Genomic DNA, 25,642 nt, shown 5'->3' on the forward strand with positions numbered 1-25,642 from the left:
ACAATGTATGATTTTTTAACTATTTATTTGTATGATACAGCTGCAAATAAGTATTTGAACACCTGTCTATCAGCTAGAATTCTGACTCAAAGACCTGTTAGTCTGCCTTCAAAATGTCCACCTCCACTCCATTTATTATCCTAAATTAGATGCACCTGTCGTTAGCTGCATAAAGACACCTGTCCACCCCATACAATCAGTAAGAATCCAACTACTAACATGGCCGAGACCAAAGAGCTGTCCAAAGACACTAGAGACAAAATGTTACACCTCCACAAGGCTGGAAAGGGCTACGGGGAAATTGCCAAGCAGCTTGGTGAAAAAAGGTCCACTGTGGGAGCAATCATTAGAAAATGGAAGAAGATAAACATGACTGTCAATCTCCCTCGGACTGGGGCTCCATGCAAGATCTCACCTCGTGGGGTCTCAATGATCCTAAGAAAGGTGAGAAATCAGCCCAGAACTACACGGGAGGAGCTGGTCAATGACCTGAAAAGAGCTGGGACCACCGTTTCCAAGGTTACTGTTGGTAATACACTAAGACGTCATGGTTTGAAATCACGCATGGCACGGAAGGTTCCCCTGCTTAAACCAGCACATGTCAAGGCCCGTCTTCAGTTTGCCAATGACCATTTGGATGATCCAGAGGAGTCATGGGAGAAAGTCATGTGGTCAGATGAGACCAAAATAGAAGTTTTTGGTCATAATTCCACTAACCGTGTTTGGAGGAAGAAGAATGATGAGTACCATCCCAAGAACACCATCCCTACTGTGAAGCATGGGGGTGGTAGCATCATGCTTTGGGGGTGTCTTTCTGCACATGGGACAGGGCGACTGCACTGTATTAAGGAGAGGATGACCGGGGCCATGTATTACGAGATTTGGGGGAACAACCTCCTTCCCTCAGTTAGAGCATTGAAGATGGGTCGAGGCCGGGTCTTCCAACATTACAATGACCTGAAGCACACAGCCAGGATAACCAAGGAGTGGCTCTGTAAGAAGCATATCAAGGTTCTGGCGTGGCCTAGCCAGTCTCCAGACCTAAACCCAATAGAGAATCTTTGGAGGGAGCTCAAACTCCGTGTTTCTCAGCGACAGCCCAGAAACCTGACTGATCTAGAGAAGATCTGTGTGGAGGAGTGTGCCAAAATCCCTCCTGCAGTGTGTGCAAACCTGGTGGAAAACTACAGGAAACGTTTGACCTCTGTAATTGCAAACAAAGGCTACTGTACCAAATATTAACATTGATTTTCTCAGGTGTTCAAATACTTATTTTCAGCTGTATCATACAAATAGTTAAATCATACATTGTAATTTCTGGATTTATTTTTTTAGATTATGTCTCTCACAGTGGACATGCACCTACGATGACAATTTCAGACCCCTCCATGATTTCTAAGTGGGAGAACTTGCAAAATAGCAGGGTGTTCAAATACTTATTTTCCTCACTGTATGTGACATATTTAGTTACTTTACAGATTGAGATTTTTGCATTCAAAACAACATTAAAAATGTACAAGTACAGCTGAACCAACACACTAATAAATAATTTTTCAGGAAAAAAATGTTCATGCAAAAACATGTTAAGAATCCAGCATCTTAAATATGAGGATTTGCTGGTTTTCCTTTGATTTATTTTAATAATTTAAATTTCATTTGAATAATTTTGTACAGTTTTTTTTCCAAATAAGCACTGCAATGGTGTTACTAATTTAGTATCTTATTGTTTCACAGCTGGACTTGTCAAAATAACTTTTGCATTACTATAGGAGAGGACACAGTAAACGTTGGCTGGTAGTTTGTATTTTTTCCCGACAAGAGAAGGGGGGGTCAGAGGGAAGACATTGTTGACCATTAAACATAATGGTTGGAAAAGGTTTAGTATTGATGAAATTTATGGTAGAGGGTGTCTCATGTATTTCCCCCCAGTCACTCAGGGAGGCCTTCACAAGAAATATTTGCAGTTCAGGGAGGGCCAAGATAAATAAGTCACACCCCAGAGTATTACCAAAGGAGGTTATCACAAGGATATCCATAATGTGTGTCAAGAAAACACAAACACCGCTGCTCAGCTGGTTAATTACTACATACTGAAATTGTCTGCTGTTGGCCAAAAGAAAAGGGACTCATGGCAACTGAAGGCAAAGAAGAAAATGCCAGCATGTAGAGACGGCTATGCAAAGAAGCACAAAAACAAAATAATCTCAAAGAGTATTTACTATTTTAAGAAACTACTTTATTAAAGTACAATAAACATTTAAATTTTTAAATTCTGTTAATTGACATTTCTAGTAGTATTTTACTGTGACATTTTTCTGGAGTGAAGTCTACATATTCATTTGCACTATGTGGTGTGTATTTATCGCTGTAAATCGCTCCCCTTTTCTAAGAATCTACCATAAGCCATTTCAAACAACTTAAAGCATTGTGTTGAAAAATGTGACTTAAAACATTAACAAAATATTCTTTTAGTTGAAACACATTAAGAGTTGCATGTCTTGTATGTATATTTTTTTACCACCCAAAAGTACAAAACCAAAGTTGCTATAAAACTAAATATATTACACCAAAGAGAAGCACTACCTGTAATCAAATCATGTGAAAGTAAGTTAATTTTGGTTGAGTGCAAATCATATACTGTGTAACTTTCCTGTAAGTGAGATTTCATCTTGTTTCATAGTTCTCACTTTATGGCACAAACAAAACTTTCCCAAGAGGTTACGCAAGTTCCAGAGTAAAAAGTCACATTAAATGTAAACTGCTACATGGAAAGACATTGATTTCCCTCGGAGGCTGACATTTTATCCTTTTTGAGGAGAGTAATCATGAATCACTTGAAATGTTGCATCATGATTTAAAACATAAGAAAAGTAAAAAATTTTAAAAGAAAAATGTCAGCATATCCTGATGGTTGTTAACACAATTATTTAACAATAAGCAAACCAGCCGTGTATCTCAACAATGCTCTTAATGAGAACATTCGTAAGAGTGAAAACAATGATTCACACACAAATTAATACCACTCTTAAAACCAAACATACTTAATATCCAACAGGTCAAAATTCAAATGAAATCATTATTCTGTTAAAACACTCAGTTAAAGCATCAACAAAATGAGAACATCCTCTATATTCACATATTACTCTTCAAAGACAAAGTTAAATACAAACTAAAATCGAATGCTAAATGTACAAAGAAACTCCTGTTTCACTTTGTGTGTGAACAAAAAGTAGTGTTCATTTTGTGATAAACAGTGCAGGCCAGTTCAGTATGTTTTGGAATTACTCTTTCCTTGATTCTGCATCCTCCTTCATCTTCTGCTCATGCATGCGACTCCGAGTGGAGCCTACAAAAAATAATTATCAATATGTTAGAGGAACATAGATCCACAAGCCACACAACTGGCAGTAAGATCCAAAGGCAAAAATGGAACTAAATATACAAAGTGATTTCCACTTACTCAAATCTGTGAGCTTCTGTATCAGCGTAGAATCTCGTTCAGATTTGCTGTAAATGTAAATATAAAAAGTGAGCTTTACTGACATATGTTTATGTACGCCATGACAAATTCTGATAAATTTAGGGTGCTAGTATGCTACGGCAAATATAACACCATTAGTGACCAACCTGCCATCGGCTTCATCTTGCCCGTCTACATCGAATCGTAACCTCTTCAGAGGCTTTGGAATGGAGCCGGGATCTAGAGTCCTCTTAAAGGAGCGATCGCTGCTGTTGACCATCTGGTTGATCCTCTGGAACCGATTTGACAGCTGCAGATGAAAACAAAACAGAAAACAAAAAAAAAAAAAGCGAGTGAGGGGAGAACACATTTTGCCATAGCACTTGTTAAAAATCGAGATTATCCTTTAGTATGATACTAAGCATACAAAAGAGGCTCGTACCCCAAAAGATTCACCGATTGATACCAGCATTCTGTAAAAAAATAAAAATAAAACACAAATGAGAATGTGTAAAAACAATTTAAAGCATCAGTCTACTTTTTTTTAGACAATCAATAAAGCTATCCAAGGAGAACAACAACCTGCCAACAATATGCAGAACTCACCTGGAGCGAGGAGTCATCATACCCGGGTTCATGGGGGAGATGTACACATTGTTGCTTCCAGGCACACGTAGAGGCGAACTGGGGAACTTGTAGGGGCTGCACGGTATTTGTGGAATTGGAGAGAGTGTAGGCGGCTACAAAAACAAAAAGGCAACAGTAAGAGAGCAGGCACAAACGTTTATCTGAATGTACATGTATCAAAATTGTCAAACTGAACAGCCTATGTGGGAAGACGTCTCACCCTGGTAGACGCATACTGCAGGATGTTGGTTTTCAGCTTCTGCATGAACACTTGGTTGTAAAAGATAATGATGGAGTCATAGTGGCCCTCAGTGATCAATACATGCTTAAAGGTCTGCAACAGTGGGACACAAAGAGATGCAAAGTTAGAAATTTTATTATGATCACATCATACTATTATGATCACATCAGCAAAAAAAAGAAAACAACAACTAAAAAAACAAAAAGTCAGTTATTAACATCAAAAGGCGTCACCTCCTGGTTGGTGTTGGGCATGTTCTTGTAAGCTGTGACAATGGTCTTGAAGCGCAGATCAACGCTCTTCACTTTACATATGGCATACATGGCTGACATCATCAACTACAAAAACAATGAGAACCAGTTTGAGGAAAAAAACTACATGGAAGGACATGCTGAGAGCAAGAGACTGAGACAAAGACTAAGAGCAAGAGAATAAGAGTGGATGAGCAAATGAAGGACAGCAAGATGGAAAGAAAGCAATGTCTTGTGTGGTTACCTGGTCGAGGTGACGGTCTCTCATCAGCTCTTGCTCGTGCTGCAGAGTGTGCTGGAACAGGGTCCATATGATGGGCTCCAGTTCGGGGTGGGAGGACAGCAGGTAGGAGCAGAGCATCTTCAGCCTTGTGTAGGCCAGTCGGTACACTACAGAGAGAGGAAACCACAGAGACAGTTGGACACAAAGAGACGCAGCAAACAGGAATGTAAGTGAAGAAAAACCCTGAGAGATTTGTGTACTGACTAAAACAAACCGAACGAAAATTTGTTTTCAAACTTATACAATGTGGAGATTACTGATTTTTAGTTCATAATGTTACCTTCTGTTATTATACAGAAGTTATGCAGAGAAACCTAATGTTTTGTTTGTCTTGTGGAAATTACAAAACCAAGTATGTGTGAGAGCTTGAACGACATCTTACATTTTTTATAGAAGAGGCTGAGAGAGTTGGACTTTGGAAGCCGAGGAGTCGGACCGGCAGGCTGGGTCGGAGGCTGAGAGGAAGTTTGAGAGGTGGGCGTGGCCGGGGACTCAGGAGGCAAGACACGATGGCCCGGACGCACAGGGGACAGATATCTGTAAAGACAATGGAGAAACCCAATAGCCTCCATCAGGTAGACTATCAACACTAAGCAAACATTACATTCAAATGTCCATTAATTTTACAGTAAATCACAAGTCACAGTTATTACAGGGTTAAGAATAGGGAAAGGAAAGTTCAAGCTGAGTTTAAGCCATGGAACAGCAATCTCTTTTTTTTGGAAATACCATGATGCAGGTTGTGTGACAGTGGTTTCACAACAGTTAACAACATTTTAGGGTCCATCAGCTGCTGTGTACCAGCAGTTGATAAGACAGATTGTTGGACTGACTCACAGGTCAGCTGCGGTGTGGTTGTGCTGCAGTGGTTGGCTGAAACTGGCTGGGGTCTCAATCTGTTCTGCTGCTCCACCCTCGTGCTCCTGTTTCAGCAGCTCAAACAAAACGGAGCCCTGCGGAGACACAAACATTATGTGTTACATTTAACCAAGAACCCGCGATTAATCTGCTTTAACAGTGTAAATCATGTTGAGAATTACGACGACTTTTTACTGTAATTCAATTAAAGAAATAAAATTTGGACAAAAGCGAAAAGCCATCAAGGCCAGAAGACACCCAAATTCAACCTTTACTGGAGCTATTCTATACCTCAAAGTTCTGCAAATATGGACTACCAATTTAAAAGGCTTCTGAGTTTGTACGTGAAGGCTTTTGCTACTCTGAATTACATTTTTATCTGTTGTGAAGCACAAATTATTACAAACATTTGGCTCTTATTCACAACACTATCACTAGAGTTACTACTAGGGTTGGGTATCGTTTAAAATTTTAGATACCAATACCCTTAAAGTGATACCGATACCAATTGAGTACTTCATTCGATACCTTGCATAAAATGTCACCTGTTGACATGTCACCTGATTGGTAGCTTATTATTATTTTTATTGTAATGGACAAGCAAGCAAAACCATACAAATAGTAAGTTACAAAAAGTAGGCCTAGGTATCGATTGAAGTACGTTACTGGTTTGACTGGAGACGTTTCGGTTCTACTCGATAACGGGGTGTTTCGTTCGGTACCATAAGCGATAACAATCCCTAGTTACTACGGTCTGTTTATCTATCAGATAACGTAACCTGCATTATTATTGGCATGAATAAACCACAGGAGGAAGGAGAATCAGAAATGTTAGGAGGGAAGCTACTGTGTTTGTGTTTGCACTGCAATGTACCTTAATAAATTTGGAGAAAATTAACAGGTTGTTTACAAGAGAATACATTTTCAAGTGGGCTGAATTAAAATGATTTTGATGAATAATGAAGTTTTAATATTAGTACCCCCATTTGAAGTTTTGTTAATTGCAACTAGTGTATATTATCTCAATAACTTCATGAAGAGCCCACCTGTTTGGTTTTACCCAGAGCAACAATTGTATCCATGACAGAGTATCAGTGCAATCAGCAAACATTTATAAATGTTACACACCAAACTTCCTTTGCAAAACCCAACTGCTTATTATCAGTCTATAGTCCATTACTATGGACTGATAATACATCTGTTCCTTATCTGTTATGTTGACCCGAAGCCACTTCCTCTAGTATCCCATCTGATTTCAGTGAAAGTCCTGGAAATCTCCCTAACTGAGACCAAATAATCATTTTATTTAAAAATAAAAAAATCCAACACAGATAAATCCACACCTACACTCACATAATATCCTTGGCACTTGTCAAACAGCATCTAAGTCAAGACTAAAAGACATGAAGACCAGTGGTGCATGTGAATACCAGCATGTACCACCATGACAAAATTCAACAATGAGATCATACAGGGTGTGGTTAACTACTCAGCGAGTTACACAGGGACAGCAGGTATGGACTTGCTATTAGCACATCCTACGGGACATAAATGCCACTCCCGGATGACGCCACAGAAACATTTCAAAAGCAAACTTTTATTTGATTGTTCTAACTGCATTCAGTGACGTTTAATAGATGTCAACACTGCAATGTTTATATTCGGTTCAGCAAAGTCATTGCTTAAGAGTCCTGTGTTCATGGTCAACTTAAGATGCATGTTTAACTTGAACAGTGAAAGTGAAACAACCCAAATGATCACAGGCATATAAAGAAAACATGATAAAGCCATATACTGCATTAGCAGGCAGACAAATCTCCGGTTACTACACCAAATGCTGTGATGTTTTGGGAGGTTGATCTAGATACAACCACAGCAGTCAAGAAACCTTAATTTAAGTTTCTAACTGAAATGAAAATTCACAAAGATTACACTAATTTCTGAGTCTGATTAGTTGAATTTCAGATAAGCGCTAAGACAAAGCAGTGATGGGAGGACTCTGGCCCTGGTGGAGGCTCCTCCCTCTGTGTTTCAACAGTCCAGTGAGTTCATTATGGGCTGGAGCCTCTGACTTGCAGACTTTCTGATTTACAGTCAGACAGGAGCAGAGGAAAACCTCTGGAGCATAAGTGTAAAGATCAACATGCACCACAAGGACTGCTACAGGAACAGACAGGAGAACAAGGGAAGGAAAGACCCACTCAGCGGTTCACAGAGTTAAGGAAAGGCACATGACTTTTATCTCAAAAGGGATAAATATTTCAGCTGTGAAAGACAAGTGGAAAAGACTGAAAGCTTCACTCACATGAGGATTATTGGACGTGCAGACAGCTTTCACATACAGAAACTTTGGATACTAATACAGGTATTTTGTGGAGTTGCTGTATACTTTCTCAGTATTTCGTAACTTAAAACCACACAAACTGAGCATTCTTCAGTATTTTGACTGTTTTTCCTACCCAAATGAAATGAACATTTTCCCTGCACATGGCTGGATTAACAAGTTGAACGTGGATTTTTATGACTGATACAAGTATACGAACCTTTTTACTCTGTAAATGTTCCAAACTTATCAGCCTGGTCAAAAATGTATGATAAAACCCCTCACACTTATAATATCAGTACTCAAGATGACACGGATTGCAACAAGAGTGATGACTTCAAGTACTCAATGTATAGCTGGGTTTTCAGCCTGGTGTTTGTAGCTGGACTTATCTTCAACTTGGTGGCTGTGTACATTTTTGGCTGTACACTGAAGCTGCGGAATGAGACCACGACATACATGATGAACCTTGTTGTTTCAGACTTTCTCTTTGTCCTCAGCCTGCCTTTTCGGATTGTTTATTTCATTGAACGCGAGTGGCTATTTGGAAGTGTGCTCTGCAAGATCTCTGTGGCCTTGTTCTACACAAACATGTATGGCAGCATCCTCTTCCTCACCTGCATCAGTGTTGACCGTTTCCTGGCCATTGTGCACCCGTTCCGGTCGCAAGCAATTCGAACTAAGAGGAATGCCAAACTGGCCTGCTGTACAGTGTGGGTGATGGTTCTTTGTGGAAGTATACCCACGGGGTTCCTTTTGGATACCACTTCACCCAAAAATGCCAACTCCTCTAACTTCTGCTTTGAAAATTACTCCAAAAAACAGTGGGAAGCTAAGCTTTCCAAGGTGGTGGTGTTTATTGAGACTGTGGGCTTCATTATTCCATTGATGGTCAATGTTTTCTGCTCGCTCATGGTGCTACAGACATTGAGGAAACCCCAAACTATCAGCCGTGGAGGGAACCTAAACAAGACAAAAATCTTGAGAATGATCATTGTGCATCTGCTCATCTTCTGCTTCTGTTTCATACCCTACAATGTTAACCTCATCTTCTATGCTATGGTCCGCTCCAATGTCCTAAAGGGCTGCTACATAGAAAATGTGGTCAGAACCATCTACCCCATTGCTTTGTGCATAGCAGTGAGCAACTGCTGTTTTGATCCAGTCATTTACTACTTCACTTCAGAGACCATTCAGAGATCCATCAAACGCAAGTCCAGAGTATGGCACAACGGTGCCAAGCTATTCAACAGACTACAGACGGAAAGCCCACAAAGCAGTCCAAATACAACACGAATAACCCTGCCCCTGAGGATTCACCCGACATCCGAAATGTTTAACAATGAGTCTACAGTCTAGTGACAAGTTTAATAATTCAGTGAATATTGCAGGTGAAACTTGTGAAACTTCAATCAGAGAACGTAGGTGGAAGCAGAGTTGACTTGATAAGACAAGCGGTTACTTAGGAGTCACTTTCTTGTCTACTGGACACCACAAAGACTTTAGACTGGGACTGATCCCTTTCCAGTCAATAAAAGGGTGGAACAAGTCAAAGAGAAAACATGTGTGTGTTGCAGCATAAATACCAGTGACAAGTGACAATACACAGTACACAAGTTAGAAAATTATTATTGAATGAGTTTATAATGTATATTAATGGAAAAGACAGGTGTGTATGCCATTGTGATGTGCGTGGTGCTGCAAATAAGTATGAGCTTTTGCATATAAGACATTGTAACATGTAACTGTAGTGTTTTGCAGATTCTCCTTAAGGAAAGTTCTGGCAATGCTGAACCAGTATTACTACTCTTTTTATGTACTGTACAGTTTCAATGTAGTTGTGGCCTCACTTAGGCTTTTAGTACTTTGTGGAGTAGCATGTTTTATAACAGATTTGACCCCTTATACTGAAAGCAAATAAAAGACTTCTTAACGGAAAAAAAGATTGAGTTTGAAATTCACTACTTTACTGATAGATTGGGGTGTTGTGAAATATTTCACATTGCAGGGTATCAGTTGTTCATATGCCAGTCTCTTTGGGTGCTACCAAATCATTTGCCGAGACTGATTAGTCATACACGTGAACGCACAATCAGTCAATACGTTTTAAAAGGTAGATTACAGGTGTGGTCAATCATTGACAGCTGCATTGTACCGGCCCACACTGCACTAACACTGTCAATGGCCATATCTAAATAAGTGGTCATTTAAAAACATGAAGAAATGTTGAGTTAGAATATTCCTTAGTGTTTTATGCAGTGTTTGATCAAAATTGGAGTCGTTAGTGATGAATAATAGTAGGTATATTAAAACAACAGGAATTTCCTCCAAAATCCAGTTAGCAAATTACTTAAGTTTGATGAAAAAAACATAATACTGACTACATGTCTGTTACCTGTAGACTAAAAGGAAAGTGAAAACACAGCTCACAGTGTAAATGGAATATGGTGCAATTTGAACGCATGTAAAGTATGTTACTACATTCCTGTTGGGAGGCTTAGCCTGAGGGTCTGCACTGCCAAGGGTAGACTCATCACTACCACAGTACTGACAAGAAGGATTGTGAAAGCAAAGCAGACGAGCGACAACATGCCTCTTGAAGTAGGCTGAAGTACGTTTACAAGATAGAGCAGAGCAGAGTATTGGTTGCTGCAATCCTGAAACAGATCTGGCAAATAAACCAGAATGCAAACTTAAAACTGGCATCATTGAGACAAAACAATCAGCAGTCTTATTTTGCCATGTTTGGATTCCTTACACTACTATATGCAATACAAATACGCTTACATTCAGGATGAAGCTGGACCTTCTCCACCCAGCACAAATATTTGTACAGGATTAATGGTTTTGTTCAGAAAAAGTCATTCTGACCCAGGCTGACAAGATAATCAGATAGCTTTGTAATGTTTTAGAATATTTAAGAATACATTTATACTATACATAATACTTAGAATTTTTAATAAACACCCATTTTCATTTGTAACAATAATCATAACAGGGATTTATTTTTTTATGTGCACAGGAGAAAACATCTTCATCTGAATGATCAATATGTTATTTATATATTTCTATCTAATTCAAATTTGTCTCAAGGGCCACGTGATGTGTAGCCAAGTCATACTTAATGCCATCTTAGCCCAATATTCTCCAAATTAAGATTATTCAAACAGGCACTCAACTAGTTCCACAATGCTTTAATTATGTCTCAGTTAGTGTGGTTCAGCAGTGTGGCTGAGGTGAAATACTTCTATTCACAGGTGCAAAGACATTTTGACACAAAATAAATTTTCATCAGAGTCGAAAGACAGATCTACACTGACCTTTCCTTCCTTAAGAGCACTGATCCCAAGATACACTGCTATCTGATTACAACACCTTCTTTAGGTGAATTACCGCTATTCCTCCATCAACTAGCTGACAAATATAGCTAATGATTAACTCCAATCACTCGTAAGAGCAGCCATAAACATGACTCCCACCATGAAGGTAGTGAAACAATCTTAATTGCAAGGCTTTTCACAAAATTGAGCACAATGAGAAAACTACTTGGTTGAAAACAGATAACGAGACTATCCTTAAACTAACCTAGTGATCAGTACTTGTGAAGTTTACTTAATATTTTGAAAAAATTAGCTAATATCAGTAAGTGAGAATAAACCACAAGAAGTCGTGGATAGTAGGAGAGTGGGGGAGGGAGAGAGACCCTGAGCTGTGTGAGTGTAGGCGTGAACTCAGTAGCATGTGCACTGTTGCAGCATCCTAACAGGGTCTCCTGCTGCTGAACACCAGCTGACTGGTAATTTCATCTCACGGTCACTGCAGCGATGAGATCCTGATACTGGTGAGTGATGAAGTTTTATCTGTTTAAATATTCTCTGTTGTTGTACCAATTGTGCGTATGTGCACAGAATATAGATTAAGATATGTCATTTTTATAAAATAAAGTCAGCAATTAACTCATCTTATCAGTGTTTGGTAGAAAAAAAAAAAAACATGACCGTTTCATTTTCAGGATCAGGGATCCAGTGTGAAAAGATCAGGGATGGCTGACAAAAGTGGGGGCTAGGGAAAAAAGCACTGTTTTAAATGTAGTATCAAGTGTCAAAAAAATGATGTCTGTTCATGTAACTGAGAATTAGGGCGTGACGATTTCACATAAAATCAAAACCACAATTAATTGAACATTTCACCTTGATTACAATTATTTAACGTTTGCTTTTGAATGTTTTTTGCTGCAGTTTTTTTTTTTTTTTTTTTTCCCCCCCACCCTCATTTTTCACTGACAAGGTTTATACTGTAAATATGCTCAACTATTAAAGCTGGGTTATTTATTCACAGATTTCACAAATCCATTATGTAAATGTTAATAAAGGTAATGATGACATGCACATACAGAGACATAGTTCCCCTTTATTCTGCGCATCGCCGCTGCTACTAAACTTTCACTCAAATATTTAATATCACTGCGGAACAAATGATTTTCACCCGCACACTGTGTGAGCATGGTAAATCACACTTTGCGAGCATGGTAAATCACACTTTGCTGGCTTCCTCTCCTCATTCATCAAAGGCCATCTATGTGACAGGTGCTGTTATAAGAGCAGCAGAAGTTAGGTCTTTAACTGAAGTGCAATGTGTTTGCGTAGCGAGTGAGTGGACGAGTGAATGACGGAAGAAGCGGCAGAAAGTGTCTGAGAAAGCGAGAGAGTAATAAATTGTTAGTCTGCCGGTAAATGTACAGTATAGGTCATTGTGCGTCAGTTAATAAAAGTCTGTCTGTTGTTTCCACAACTACTGGAAGGTGAGGGCGGTTTGCGCTAGCTAACCTCCCCCCCGAGCTCTAGATTCTGGTCTGAAGGCTGAGCAGAACTGGACATGGCGGAGTCACGTGACAAACCCAAGCAGTGTTTCAAGTGGAAAGTACATGTACCTACACAATCTTGCCAGGATTAAATAACCAAAATAATCAACATGGGGAACTTACGTTGTTTAGAGGCTCTGAATTTCGGTTCCAATTAATTGTCCAGCTCTACTGACAATTAAAAATGTTAATGATTGTTTACAAATGTTAATGATGAGGATGATCAATGGGCTTGTATTCAAAATAATAATAAAAAAAAAAAAAAACAATAAGTAAGTTGGAAATGAATGTTTAAAAGGCATAGTATCATGATATCATTTGTGTTAAGATAATAGTGGGTGGTCTCTTATAATTCACCAGTCATTATTACTGATTCAAATAAACTCAATGCTCATTTTGTGTTTGGAATGTGTAGAGAAGTGCCCGGTGAATTGTTCACAAAAAAAGGAAATTTAAAACTGACAAGTCCCAAAAATCATGCCGACATATACTGAACACAGGAAAAATGCATTAGGAAAGAGTTCTTACACTCAGACCCTCCCTTACACACTACAAATTTAAATTAACACCTCTGACAATCTCAACAACAGATGAACTTTATGAGCGTCACTAAATGTGTATTTACTGCAGGCCAATGGTATTACATTGTGTGGCTTCTTTGCCTGCTGTCTGCATGTAATGAAACCAAATGTTTGCCTGTTTTATGAAAGCAGTAAGTTGCAGTTACAACTTTATTGCGAGCATCGACTGTCGTTCTGCATTTCAAATATTAATTCAGCTATGTTAACTGTATTACTGTATTGATGTCACCTCAGCAAATTTACATTCTATAAAAGAGGAGACATTTTGAGTTTATTAAGTTTTTACTTGTCACAGGTTTAACTGCTCCTGCAGAGACAACTGGACATGTTCCGTCCTCCCACCTTATGTTCACTTCAACCAATCTAATTTCCTTCAGATATGAGAGGCACACAGTGAAGTATTGGAGCATCAAATCATTTTGGGACATGGAGCTGTGGAATATGACAGCAAAGCCATTCTCACATCAGTCTAACTGCACTGTGGACACCAGCTACCGCTTCACCTTTTATCAAGTGTCTTACAGTGTCATCTTCCTGCTGGGGTTGGCCACCAACAGCCTGGCTCTGCGCAGACTGTGTCTATCTCCCTGCACCATGAACAGTACAGCCATTTACATGGTCAGCCTGTCAGCTGCCGACTTGTTCTTTGTAATCTCTCTACCCCTGAGAATCTACTACCACCACCAAAAGGCCAGAGCCTTGTCCTCAAAGACAGGAGACCCGCCCAGTTGGACTCCTGGGGTGACATACTGCCACCTCACTTTCACCCTCAAATACATCAGCCTGTATGGGGGCATCTTCTTCCTGGTGTGTATTGCTGTGGACCGTTACTTTGCTGTAGTGCACCCTCTGGCATCAACACTCCGCAGGCTGCGTGTTGCACAGCTGGTGAGTGGGGGGATCTGGTGCCTGGTCCTGGGGTTCAGCGTGAGTCTGCCTCTGCTGCACTTTGCAGCTGCTCGCCAACACCAGCCTTGTCTGCTGGAACCGTCCTCGCAACACAACCGCAGAGTCATCATGGTAGCTCTTGGCTTAGTCTTAGGGTCATTTCTGCTGCCTACTGTGCTACTTCTCTACAGCTACTGAGTGTTGAGTGTGCTTCGCCAGCCAAGACACCGCTCCAGCAACCAGCGGCGTATCCGTCAGCACACTCTCACAATTATTTACTGGGTGCTGGGCGTCTTTCTGCTGTGCTTCGTCCCCTATCACATCAACCTCCTGGGATATACCCTCACACATATGGGACTGCTGCCCCATTGTGGCCTGGCCAAGGTGACCAAGGCCATGCACCCTGTGGTGCTATCACTAGCAAGCTCCAACTGCTGCCTCAACCCACTCATCTACTACTTCTCCAGCAGCCTGATGCACAGGGAGGTGCCCGGTGGTGGACGCAGTGGCAGTAAATGACATGGATCATCTCACACCACTACTGAAAGAGGCTCTTTCTTTTATATATTAAAAAAAAACATACACTATTCATACTGTGAGCACTTTTCACAACTTCTTTGTATGTGTTAATTATGTAATCTCTATTTTTGTATGAATTGCATTAGGTTGAACAGGTTGTGTGTATTCACTTTTGTGCACATAGTGTGACGTTCAGTGTAATGCTAAGAAGCACTTTGTCAGCTTAGTTCTTTTGTTCAGTGTATTTTGTCAACACAACTTCAATGTGTTTGTGAAATATTGATGAATTATATTATTCTTGAACTGTAGTAAAAAAAAAAAATTTAATCTACTTATTTTTTCTTTCACAGGCCATGAAATATAATGTTGATATATTTACAGTGTCTATGTGTCTTTATCTTGTGTATGCATGACTCTCATTAAAATGCTGCAACATCAATACTAGCACACAAAAAAACTGACCGTCCTCCATGCAATCCTCTCCATGATGAGGTTCTCACAGGTCTCCAGATGTTTGACAATGTCTTTGCTCAAAGTGGGGTCGGCCTTGATGAAACTCTCGATGACTTTGTAGAAGTCAAAGGCGGTGAGGTTGACCACATCCAGTATCCAGGGGAAACACACGTTTGTTTCTGCTGGGTCACAACCACTGCTACCCCCACCACAGTTGTATCCTCCAGTCTTAAAACTGCTCTCTAAACATGAGTAGCAAACAACATTATTAGAACTCATTGCACATTTACAAGAAGCGTAAACATTAACCTGTATTACTTATAACTTTAAGAATACAATTATTTTAGATTTGTAACTGCATCTGTTGTTAGCACATTATGGGACACACCTCCATATGTTGCCATGACCACCTCTAAAGCGCAGGCCAAAAGTGATGTGTGGAAAGTAGAGTCATTGAGGAGTTTACTGCAATGGAAATCAGATAGTTAAAAGTAAATAACGCTTCACTATAAATAACTGCTTCAGTTACAATTAAAACAACAAAAAGCATGCACGCACAAGTAAAAACAACCACAAGTGACTAGCTTCATAATTCCCCAGAAAAACACACACCTGAAATTTTGCACAGACAGTCGCTTCTCTTCCTGCAAAATGAAAAGCTTTTGATTATTTAGAGGAAAAACAACATGAGTATGAGTTATATAAACAAAAGTTATAAGGGCATACAAAGTGAAAAAAAAAACTTCTTGATAATATTTATAATATGCAGCAGATTAATCAATTGTAATTTTCTGAGATACATTTTATGGTTAAACCTAGGAATTGCTACATTTGAATTCACCTCAGCCTCTAAATAAATAGTTATGGGCAACGTTTCCATTTTTTAAATCCCGATTAATCGCAGAAAATCATGCGATTAATCGGATCATAGTCACGCGCAAAATTGAATAATGACTTCTAAAGTAGTGTATTGCGCACTTTTAATTTAAATGTACTGCAATGTACACAAAAGTGCAACGCATGTGGTTTGTAAACTCTTTAAACAAATAAGGTGCTTTTACCAGCAATATTCCCTTTAAACAGTAGTAATAATATATTTCTTGTAAATCTCAACTTAAACATTATTCAAATATAAACCCAAAGCTATTTGCCACTGCCAGGGCATTACTTTTTATCTAGCATGTTAAGAGTGCAGAGCCAGGATCATAACATCATTACAGGCACCTTTCTGAGCAACAGGTTAACATTTTCTTGTTTTGTTTTTTTCTGAATAGGAATCAGCAGAAACATTTTTCTTTTATCAGGGAGCAGCAGAAACCGTCTATGTTCAGTAGCAAGTGTGCCTGTTAGAATGAGGTGAAGTGGTCGCCTCACGCACGCACACGCTCGCCAGCAAAGTTGAATTGTCTTGAACTTTTTGTACGAGACATGCAACACAAATTATTGGAAGAGAGACTGATGCTCGCTGTTTTTTGAATTTCCAGAATCTATTACTGTTTACTAAATAAAACAACAGGAGGGAATTTGCATGGCAGAGCTAGAAAAACTAGATGAAGGCCTATCAGGTAAAGTTATGTATAATTTTAACTTAAGTTAAATATGCAACAGTTGTGTAGCACACAAAAGCCTTTGCCTTGGTTACTATCCATAGAGCACCTGCCGTTTACTCGCGGAGCGCTTTCTCCCTGCGGGGCCAAGCGACTACGTTGTTAATTTAAGAACATTCCTTAGACTGACATCTTCCCCAATACTAATCAGCATGCAGTGAGTAGCTATGGCATTTGATCGCTGTCTTGCTTTTGTTTATCTACTTCTCCCAGCGTAGTCTGCCGAAGCCTCCCTCCACTGCTTGTTTGGGTGGGTGATTTGCAGGCTGATCAACATCCCGCCCCTCCTGTGACCCATGATTTCACTGTATGTGTATTCAGAGCAACGGACTTTCAAAATAATACAAATAAAAAAACTGCGTTAACGCGCAATCATTTTCGGCTTTAATTAATAAATGCGTTAACGTGCCCAGCCCAATAAATGAACAATAAAAATTTTAAACTTGAAAAATACATTTAGAATAAAATCAAACAAGTCAATTACCGATTTCAGCATCGCCTCCATGACTTTGTAATACAGTCTGACACCGAGGGTAAATCTCTGAAAATAAACAGACATAAAATTATTTGAGCCTAGCAAGTTTTGCCATTGTTGCTCACTGTCCTCTTGAGCATTTAGTTCCCACCTGTCTGCCAAGTACGACACAGCGCGGGCCAACTGCCTGACCAAACCTTTGGCTGAACACCTGTCCGAGTGTCTCTAAACGCTTCAACATGTCTTGCGTCGGATCCACGGTGCAATTCTGATCACAGGACAGAAGAAAAATAGAAATACGTCAAATTAATGTAGTGCATTAACAGCTTCACGGAACATTTTAATTAGTGGCAAAACTTCTGAAGACCCACTTTGAAGTATGTAGCCAAGTTAGTAGATGGCTGGTCCCCACTGGAAGGGAGATCTCCCCTCAACTGCTGAATCGAGTTCATGGCAGCTCTGATGAGACAAAATCAAACATCAGAGAGTGCTGGAGGATGGACTCAGACATAAACTCAATAAACACAATGAAATATGCCCAGTAACACACAGTACAAGAAATCTCAGAATATCCAATGTTTGGTTTTCCATTGATGGATACATATACACATTTAATTAATGCTAACTAACATTTTATAGGTATCATGTTGATTTAATATTTTAAAGTAAACAATTATCAAAACTCCTCATTTATTGTCAACTTTTCACACCACCTGTGATTAGTTTGTAATTTACTATATCATATAGTTCAATTTTTTGCAGTACTTTGCATGTGTAAAAAATATTTTTTTGTCATAAACACTTTCTACTGCTTTTCAGTCCTTAACAAATATAAACATTCACTACAATAACTCCTAAATTCACCCGATACATCCAACAGTGTATTCAGACACCCAGGTGAGAAGCTTCAAATCTGCACGTGTAAAAATAAATAAATAAAAAGTACTTAGTCCTTCTCCTCTGGGTAACCAATGAAGAACAGGCTGCTTACTGCTCACCTGATTGGAGTCTGGGGAGGGATGAGTACAGCATCTTCGTCTGGCATGTTCTTCTTTGGCGTTCTCTCCACCTGCGATCTGAATCCAGGAAGAGATTAGTTAGCACTTTTCTTTTAATTTCTAACAGATCAGCTCGATCAACATTAAAATACTGAATGGCGAAGAAATTACATCTCAACTTTAGGGGCAAGAATGGTCTCATCTCCATCAAAAAACAGCCGTCCATCGAAGTCTCTACTCTTGAGGTAGAAATCTTCATATTGTTGGTTGAGGTCATTAACCTGTGTTGAAAAATAAAGGTTGAGTGCCTTCCTACATCTAGAATTAAACACCATCACTGTGCCCCACTTTGCATTAACTATATGGAAGGTTGTTAAAATGAACAGGTACAGTGCACAACATACAGAGATCGAAGAGTTCGGTCACAAAAATGTACAAATTTATCAAAAACAAAAAGCTCTGTCTGGTTCCTTTCAGTGTTACATTATTGCTGCATTGTGCATCAGCCATCTCACACTACAAAACACAATGGTCCTCATTACACTTGAATAGAGCTGCAACAATTAATTGAATCTATTTTGCTAACCGATTAATCAGTTTGAGTAATTTAAGAAAAAAGTCAATTCTCTCATTGCCCAATTCCAGCTTCTTAAATGTGAATATTTTTTACCTCTGTAAAAAGTAAACTGAATATCTTTGTGTTGTGGACAAAACAAGACACTTGAGGACTTCATCTTAAGCTCTGAAAAACACTGACATTTTTCAACATCTATAAATTGTCAGACCAAATCAAATGGTTAAATTGAGAAAATAAATCAACAAATTAAGCAGCCCTACACCAGAATTAAACGTATCTAAAGATTGTATGATTGCAACCATGCCCACATCTCTCTGTATCTGATCAGATCTTAATCTTAAAAAAATAAATAAACAAACATGTCTGAAATAAAGCAAGGCTCCAACTACATTCAGCACAGACAGACACATCTGTGCTATAAACAAGTCTGGCATAAAGTCTCGCTAAAAATGTTTGTTTTTTCAATTTACTCAGGCTCCTCTCATTGGTCAGACCTAGTGATGAGACTTATTATTTACATAAGACGCTTACTTAAATAATGTGTACCTCCTGTCTGTTCCTAGGCTACTGTAACAGTAAAATATATTTGTCCAGGATCCTTCGGAGGAGGAGTGTGTTGTGTCAGCAAACAATGGCATCCTGTCTTTGTTGTTTTCATACCTGGCTCAGGGGTTTAGGCACCCCTGACAATTTCCATAATTTTTATTTATAAATAATTGGGTGTTTGGATCAGCAATTTAAATTTGAGCTATCAAATAACTGAAAGACACGGTAGTGAAATGAGGTTTATTGGATAAACAGAAAATGTGCAATATGCATCACAACGAAAGTAGACAGGTGCATAAATTTGGGCACCCCTACAGAAATATCGCATCAATATTTAGTTGAGCCTCCTTTAGCAGAAATAATGGCCTCTAGACGCTTCCTATAGCCTGTAATGAGTGTCTGGATTCTGGATGAAGGTATTTTGGATCATTCTTCCTTGCAAAACATCTCAAGTTCAGTTAGGTTTGATGGTTGTCGAGCATGGACAGCCCGCTTCAAATCACCCCACAGATTTTCAATGATATTCAGGTCTGGGGACTGGGATGGCCATTCCAGAACATTGCACTCGTTCCTCTGCATAAATGCCAGAGTAGATTTTGAGCAGTGTTTTGGGTCGTTGTCTTGTTGAAATATCCAGCCCCGGCATAATTTCAACTTTACTGATTCCTCTACATTATTCTCAAGTATCTGCTGATATTGAGTGGAATCCATGCAACCCTCAACTTTAACAAGACTCCCAGTACCGGCACTGACCACACAGCATGATGGAACTTCCACCAAATTTTGCTGTGGGTAGCAAGTGTTTATCATGGAACGCTGTGTTCTTTTGCTGCCATGCATAACGCCCCTTGTTATAACCAAATATCCATCTTTGATTCATCAGTCCACAGGACCTTGTTCCAAAATGAAGCTGACTTGTCCAAATTTGCGTTTGCATACCTCAAGTGACTCTGTTTGTGGCGTGTGTGCAGAAAAGGCTTCTTCCGCATCACTTTCCCGTACAGCTTTTTCTTTGTGCAAAGTGTGCTGAATTGTTGAACGATGCACAGTGACACCATCTGCAGCAAGATGATGTTGTGGGTGTTTGGAGGTGGTCTGTGGGCTGTTTTTGACCGTTCACACCATTCTTCGCCTTTGCTTCTCCGATATTTTACTTGGCCTGCCACTTCTGGCCTTAACAAGAACTGTGCCTGTGGTCTTCCATTTCCTCACTATGTTCCTCACAGTGGACACTGACAGCTTAAATCTCTGCGATAGCTTTTTGTAGCCTTTCCCTAAACCATAATGTTAAACAATCTTTGTTTTCAGGTCATTTGAGAGTTGTTTTGAGGCCCCCCATGTTGCCACTCTTCAGAGGAGAGTCAAAGAGAACAACAACTTGCAATTGGCCACCTTAAATACCTATTCTCATGTTTGGATGTAGCGATCTATGAAGTTCAAGGCTTATAAGCTCACCAAACCAATTGTGTGTTTCAATTAATCAGTGCTAGATAGTTACAGGTATTCAAATCAACAAAATGACAAGGGTGCCCAAATTTATGCACCCGTCTAATTTCCTTTTGATGCATGCTGCACATTTTCTGTTCATCCAATACTGAAATATTACTGTGTCTTTCAGTTATTTGATAGCTCAAAATTAAAATTGCTGATCCAAAACACCTAATTATTTATAAATGATCATGGAAATTGTCAGGGGTGCCTAAACTTTTGCATATGACTGTATACTACCCTACACTCTCAAAATGATTCCCTGCTTGAGTACACATCTCCCTGACACCATGTATGTGAAAACACACACGTATGAGCACAAAGAAAACAACCAACAGCTGTCAGGCACTCAATCATTGAACAGTGACAGTGAAGCCAAACAGTAGAGCAGGTGCTGTAACAACTGCCCCCCTACCTGAGGAAAATCAGGAGATCGTGAAAGATCCAGTGAGTCCAGGAAAGCAGAGAAGCTGGTCTGGTATACATTCTTCACCTGAAAATGCACAGAGAGCCAATGAGGACAAATACACACAGAGCAGATGGAACAGTAATGTGTTTGTATAATAATTAAGAACTACACAAAGAGGGGGACTCAGACCTCTTCTGCATTGCATTCATTCTCATTGCACAAGGTTTTCAGAAGCTGCAAATCCACCTCTGGCTCCGGAGGTCGGGATTTGGCTTTGCTCTGGTTCCGACGAGATGTTCGTGTCGGTGGGCTCTGAACTTTGCTGATAGCTGATTCTGAAACAAAAAAACATTTAATAAGGGTTAATACATTTCTGGGAGCCGTAAACAATAATGAGCTACAAGATGAGCTGCAGTTGAGATTCTGTTTTCCATTGCTGGAAAACATGACCGACAGATATACTACTATACTGTACTATGCACAGGTTTTTAAGAAAATATCATTTTTCAAATTATTTGACTTCACACTTTCAGACTGTACAATGACAAGTCACAAAAGTTTATTAAACAAAGACAGATTAAAGTAAGTGGTACTGAAACTTACTGTAAAGAGGCTGTAGAAGGTCTGGAGGGCAGCGCTTGATGCATAACTCCAGTGTACAAAGCAGCAACTGGAATGATATGACCAGGTCATCCTCCATCTGCAAGACTCTTCCTGCAGACACATGAGAAGCATCATCACAATACTACTGCTGCGCACTGGAAACAACAGAACTTTGACCACAAGTAGAAAGATTTTCCCTTTCATTTGAGCTCTACGGCTGAGCACTAGGGCGGCAGGAAGGATGGTAAGAAGAAAATGCAGCCATGCGAAAACTACTCCATCAAGTGTGTAAACAGCTTGATCTACTTGTTTTTGTTGTTGTTAATGTGTTAAAAGACTTAACCTACCTTTGGCCAAAAGAAACATTGTCCAGCAGCTCCGCATGGTCTCCCTGTCCCTTGGAAAAGAGACACTGAACCATTAACCATGCACTAGGTATAACACGTACATTTCACTAGATCTGAGTTTCCAACTTACTTGCCATCAGAAACCAAAACAAAGATTTTCTTGCATGTTCTGAAAACAAAAACAAATATCAATCACAAGTTTGCCCTGAACAGGTCTACATGAATCAGGCACACGTACTGTGTTGGTGTTTTCACTCACTTTTCAAACCTCTGGTAGAGAGCCAGCGTCACATCATACTTCTTCTCCAGTCGCATCAGTGCTGAATTAACCTTGGTGCTTATAGTGTCCAAGTTCACATCCAACTTCCTCACCAGAGCTAAAAACTGCTTTACGCTACACAAAAAAAGGATGAATTTGTGTGAAAGATCAAATGTAAAAATAAACTGCATAAAACTGAACAATTAAGGATAAAATTATAAAAACCACACCAAGGGTTCAGATTCACAGTCTGCGTCAAAGACCACAGAGGTAAAGAAAGACATCTGATAGATTTTAACTTGACATCAACTGTATGTTACAGAAGGCATACTGAAGCAGTACAAAAAACAAATCAATCTGATAAAAAAATTTTAAACTAACAAAAAAATATCCAAATCATTGGCTCTTCAAATATATATTACATGTATTAATGCGATTAGGGAAGTTGCACTATGAGTGCCAAGGAGTGTTTTCTAGTAACATGCATCATGTATGGAGAGCACCTACTTCAGATTGACTGCTTTCAAAACCTGAGTTAAGGTGAAACAAGTGACATCCATGTCTGTCGCTGACACAAACAGACAAGCCCCCCACAGCCTTTTCTGAGTGTCCTGAAATGAAATGCATAAAGAACAATGTTTAAAACACTAAACATGCTTTTTTTTTTTGCATTTTTGATCACTGACATCAATAATTATGAAGGTCTGATGAGGAATGTTTATTATCCAGAGGACTGAAAACCAAAATCCAACAGATCTGTTAGTTTCACCTTTATTATAGACCTTAAATTTACAGTTACAAAGAAAACTGAAATAGCATTTGGACTGCGTGATAATGACGAGCTTGACTTTAAAAACTGCAGTAAAGCTGCAATTTCCCAAAGCTGTGTTCAACCACAACATGCCCAGAGCATCACACATACTCACTGCTACACACCAGATTAGTATAAACTGACAAGTTTGGTACAAGTAAAGGCAGCTCTAATTGATCCAAAATTTTAAATTCAACATCACATAAAACCTGTCACAGTGGGATATGAGACATCTGTCTGCCAAAAATGGGCAGTGCTCTCCTTTCACCAGGTGTGTAAAAGTAACTATTTATAATAAATATCAGTGAGCAGCTTTTCATCTACAGCTCCTTCCAAAAGCAGTGACTGTATTTGCACGCGAGGCAATTTCTGATACAGTACTCAGCTAGTGTTAAAAGGCAAAAACTTCACAGCGGTCAAGATTTTTTTGTGCTTTTCCACAACTAATGAAACAGGATAAAACATTTTAGTTTTATTTTATCCTTGTTTTCCCATTGTAAGGCAAATTTAAGAAAGATTTTCTAAAAGCACGGCAGACACAGAGTTTTATTCTGACCAAACTGTAAGTGGGGCATCTCCAAATGGCATACTTTTCAAATAGAGTAATACAACATCCATAACAGGACAGCTTATATATAAATAAATAAATAAATAAATAAACACACACATACAGTGACTTCATCCATAGACTCTTGAACAGTTTTCCACAGCGTCCAGGCGCGGTCACACACCAGGTCTGTCACATGAAGGCTCTTACACAGGGTCACAAACCCAGCATCCTTGTCTCTGTGTCTAGAGGATGGAGGCAATAAATCAGCATCATGGTGAACACAAACACAGTTTCAGCACATCAAAACGCACTGCACAGATGACAGCCTCCCAGCGCAGGGCTTCACTGACTGTTACGGTCAGACATGGATAGTATGCGTGCCTTACATCTCATGTTACATCTGTTACTGAGCAGTTACACTCCGTGGCCACTTGTTTAGGGTTAAGAGACGTTAAAACTCACTGGCATTAGCTGTAAATACAGGCCTGACTTCGTCTGAAGCAGCTAGCTAACGTTAGTTTGTCAACGGTTAGTCACATCAGCTAGCTAGCAAGAGTAAAATACCAGCACAAACTAGCTAAACATTAGACTACAGTGTAAACACATTTTACAGAGTAACTAACGACTGCTGATAGACCGCTGATACCTCAATGAGGACATAAGTTATAACACAAGTTCTCTTACTTTTTCACAGATAACTCAGGACTCTCCTTCTTGTCTGGACTTTCAGCACCGGACTTCAGCTCCTTGTTCTGTGTAGTCACAGAGTTGCGCTTTTTAGGTGGCATCTTCTTATCTGCTTACTTAACAGGCAAATATAATATTTAAAATTAGAACTATGTTTTGAACAAATTTGGTTTACTACGTTTAAAGCCCACTGAAGGAGTTCCGTGGCAACAATACAATAAAACCTGACTGACTTCCTGAAACCGTGGTAAAGTGGGTGTTCGTTTTGTATTGCCGAAGTGCGCGGCGGCAAGCCACCGGTGTGCCCGGTGTCTCCACTGTCAGCCACCCCTCACAGTCAGCGTTCACAACTCCGTCAATACTAACCGGCTCACTGGGGTTTCTGATAATATGTCTCTGTTTAAGCCCAGTGATGTTGACACTTACATTAGATAGCAGGTGTATGGCTTCATATATATGTTAAACTCTCTGTGACGATAAAGCGCTTGATACGTTCACCGGGATCACGTGACACACCACAAACGAACTAACCCAAGCTCACGAGATGAAAACGCGGGAAAAGATCTACGCAACATCCGCTCCTTAGCATTTATCCCGCCGTCCAGGTGACTTAAAAGGGTTCATCTACTGCCAAGTACCGTGTAAAGAAAGTGCACAACTCACTCATCATTTCAGCTTATCTAATGTAGCTGTATAGTTATTAGATGTAGATCGTGCATTATGTTTATTCTATTCCTCCTGTGCCCCCACTTCACAGTGTTTATTTATACCTTGTGGGTATTTGTCTGCTTTCACTTCTTTTAAGATGTCTTAACTTTTGTCACTTACCAAGGGAACACACCCTTTTAGCATTGTCCATTAACCCATACAATCAATTCATTTTGGCCACTGTTATCTTTCACATAAAAGAGACAGCAAATATGACGTTTTAGTTGACGAC

The 25,642-nt window shown here is 39.5% G+C and overlaps 2 protein-coding genes across 2 annotated transcripts; one reads left to right on the plus strand and one right to left on the minus strand.

Annotated features, from left to right (window-relative positions):
• Positions 1-2,214: 2,214 nt before the first annotated feature.
• On the minus strand, positions 2,215-25,077 carry rb1 (retinoblastoma 1). Its single transcript, XM_046039618.1, has 28 exons — positions 24,936-25,077; positions 24,700-24,818; positions 24,137-24,257; positions 23,162-23,265; positions 22,655-22,789; positions 22,526-22,564; positions 22,396-22,445; positions 22,049-22,159; positions 21,635-21,780; positions 21,452-21,529; positions 18,597-18,706; positions 18,426-18,503; positions 17,799-17,886; positions 17,579-17,695; positions 17,437-17,493; positions 15,958-15,989; positions 15,734-15,810; positions 15,355-15,587; positions 5,700-5,815; positions 5,245-5,399; positions 4,824-4,969; positions 4,562-4,666; positions 4,308-4,421; positions 4,067-4,200; positions 3,903-3,933; positions 3,628-3,770; positions 3,461-3,507; positions 2,215-3,346 (listed from the first exon to the last, which is right to left on the minus strand). The coding sequence occupies exons 2-28, from the start codon at positions 24,801-24,803 to the stop codon at positions 3,282-3,284; spliced, it is 2,736 nt and encodes a 911-aa protein (XP_045895574.1). The 5' UTR covers positions 24,804-24,818; positions 24,936-25,077; the 3' UTR covers positions 2,215-3,281.
• On the plus strand, positions 7,837-9,760 carry LOC123963096 (lysophosphatidic acid receptor 6-like). Its single transcript, XM_046039620.1, has one exon. The coding sequence runs from the start codon at positions 8,308-8,310 to the stop codon at positions 9,400-9,402; it is 1,095 nt and encodes a 364-aa protein (XP_045895576.1). The 5' UTR covers positions 7,837-8,307; the 3' UTR covers positions 9,403-9,760.
• Positions 25,078-25,642: the final 565 nt, after the last annotated feature.

Source organism: Micropterus dolomieu, linkage group LG23, assembly GCF_021292245.1.
Source record: "Micropterus dolomieu isolate WLL.071019.BEF.003 ecotype Adirondacks linkage group LG23, ASM2129224v1, whole genome shotgun sequence".
Lineage (NCBI taxonomy): Eukaryota > Metazoa > Chordata > Actinopteri > Centrarchiformes > Centrarchidae > Micropterus > Micropterus dolomieu.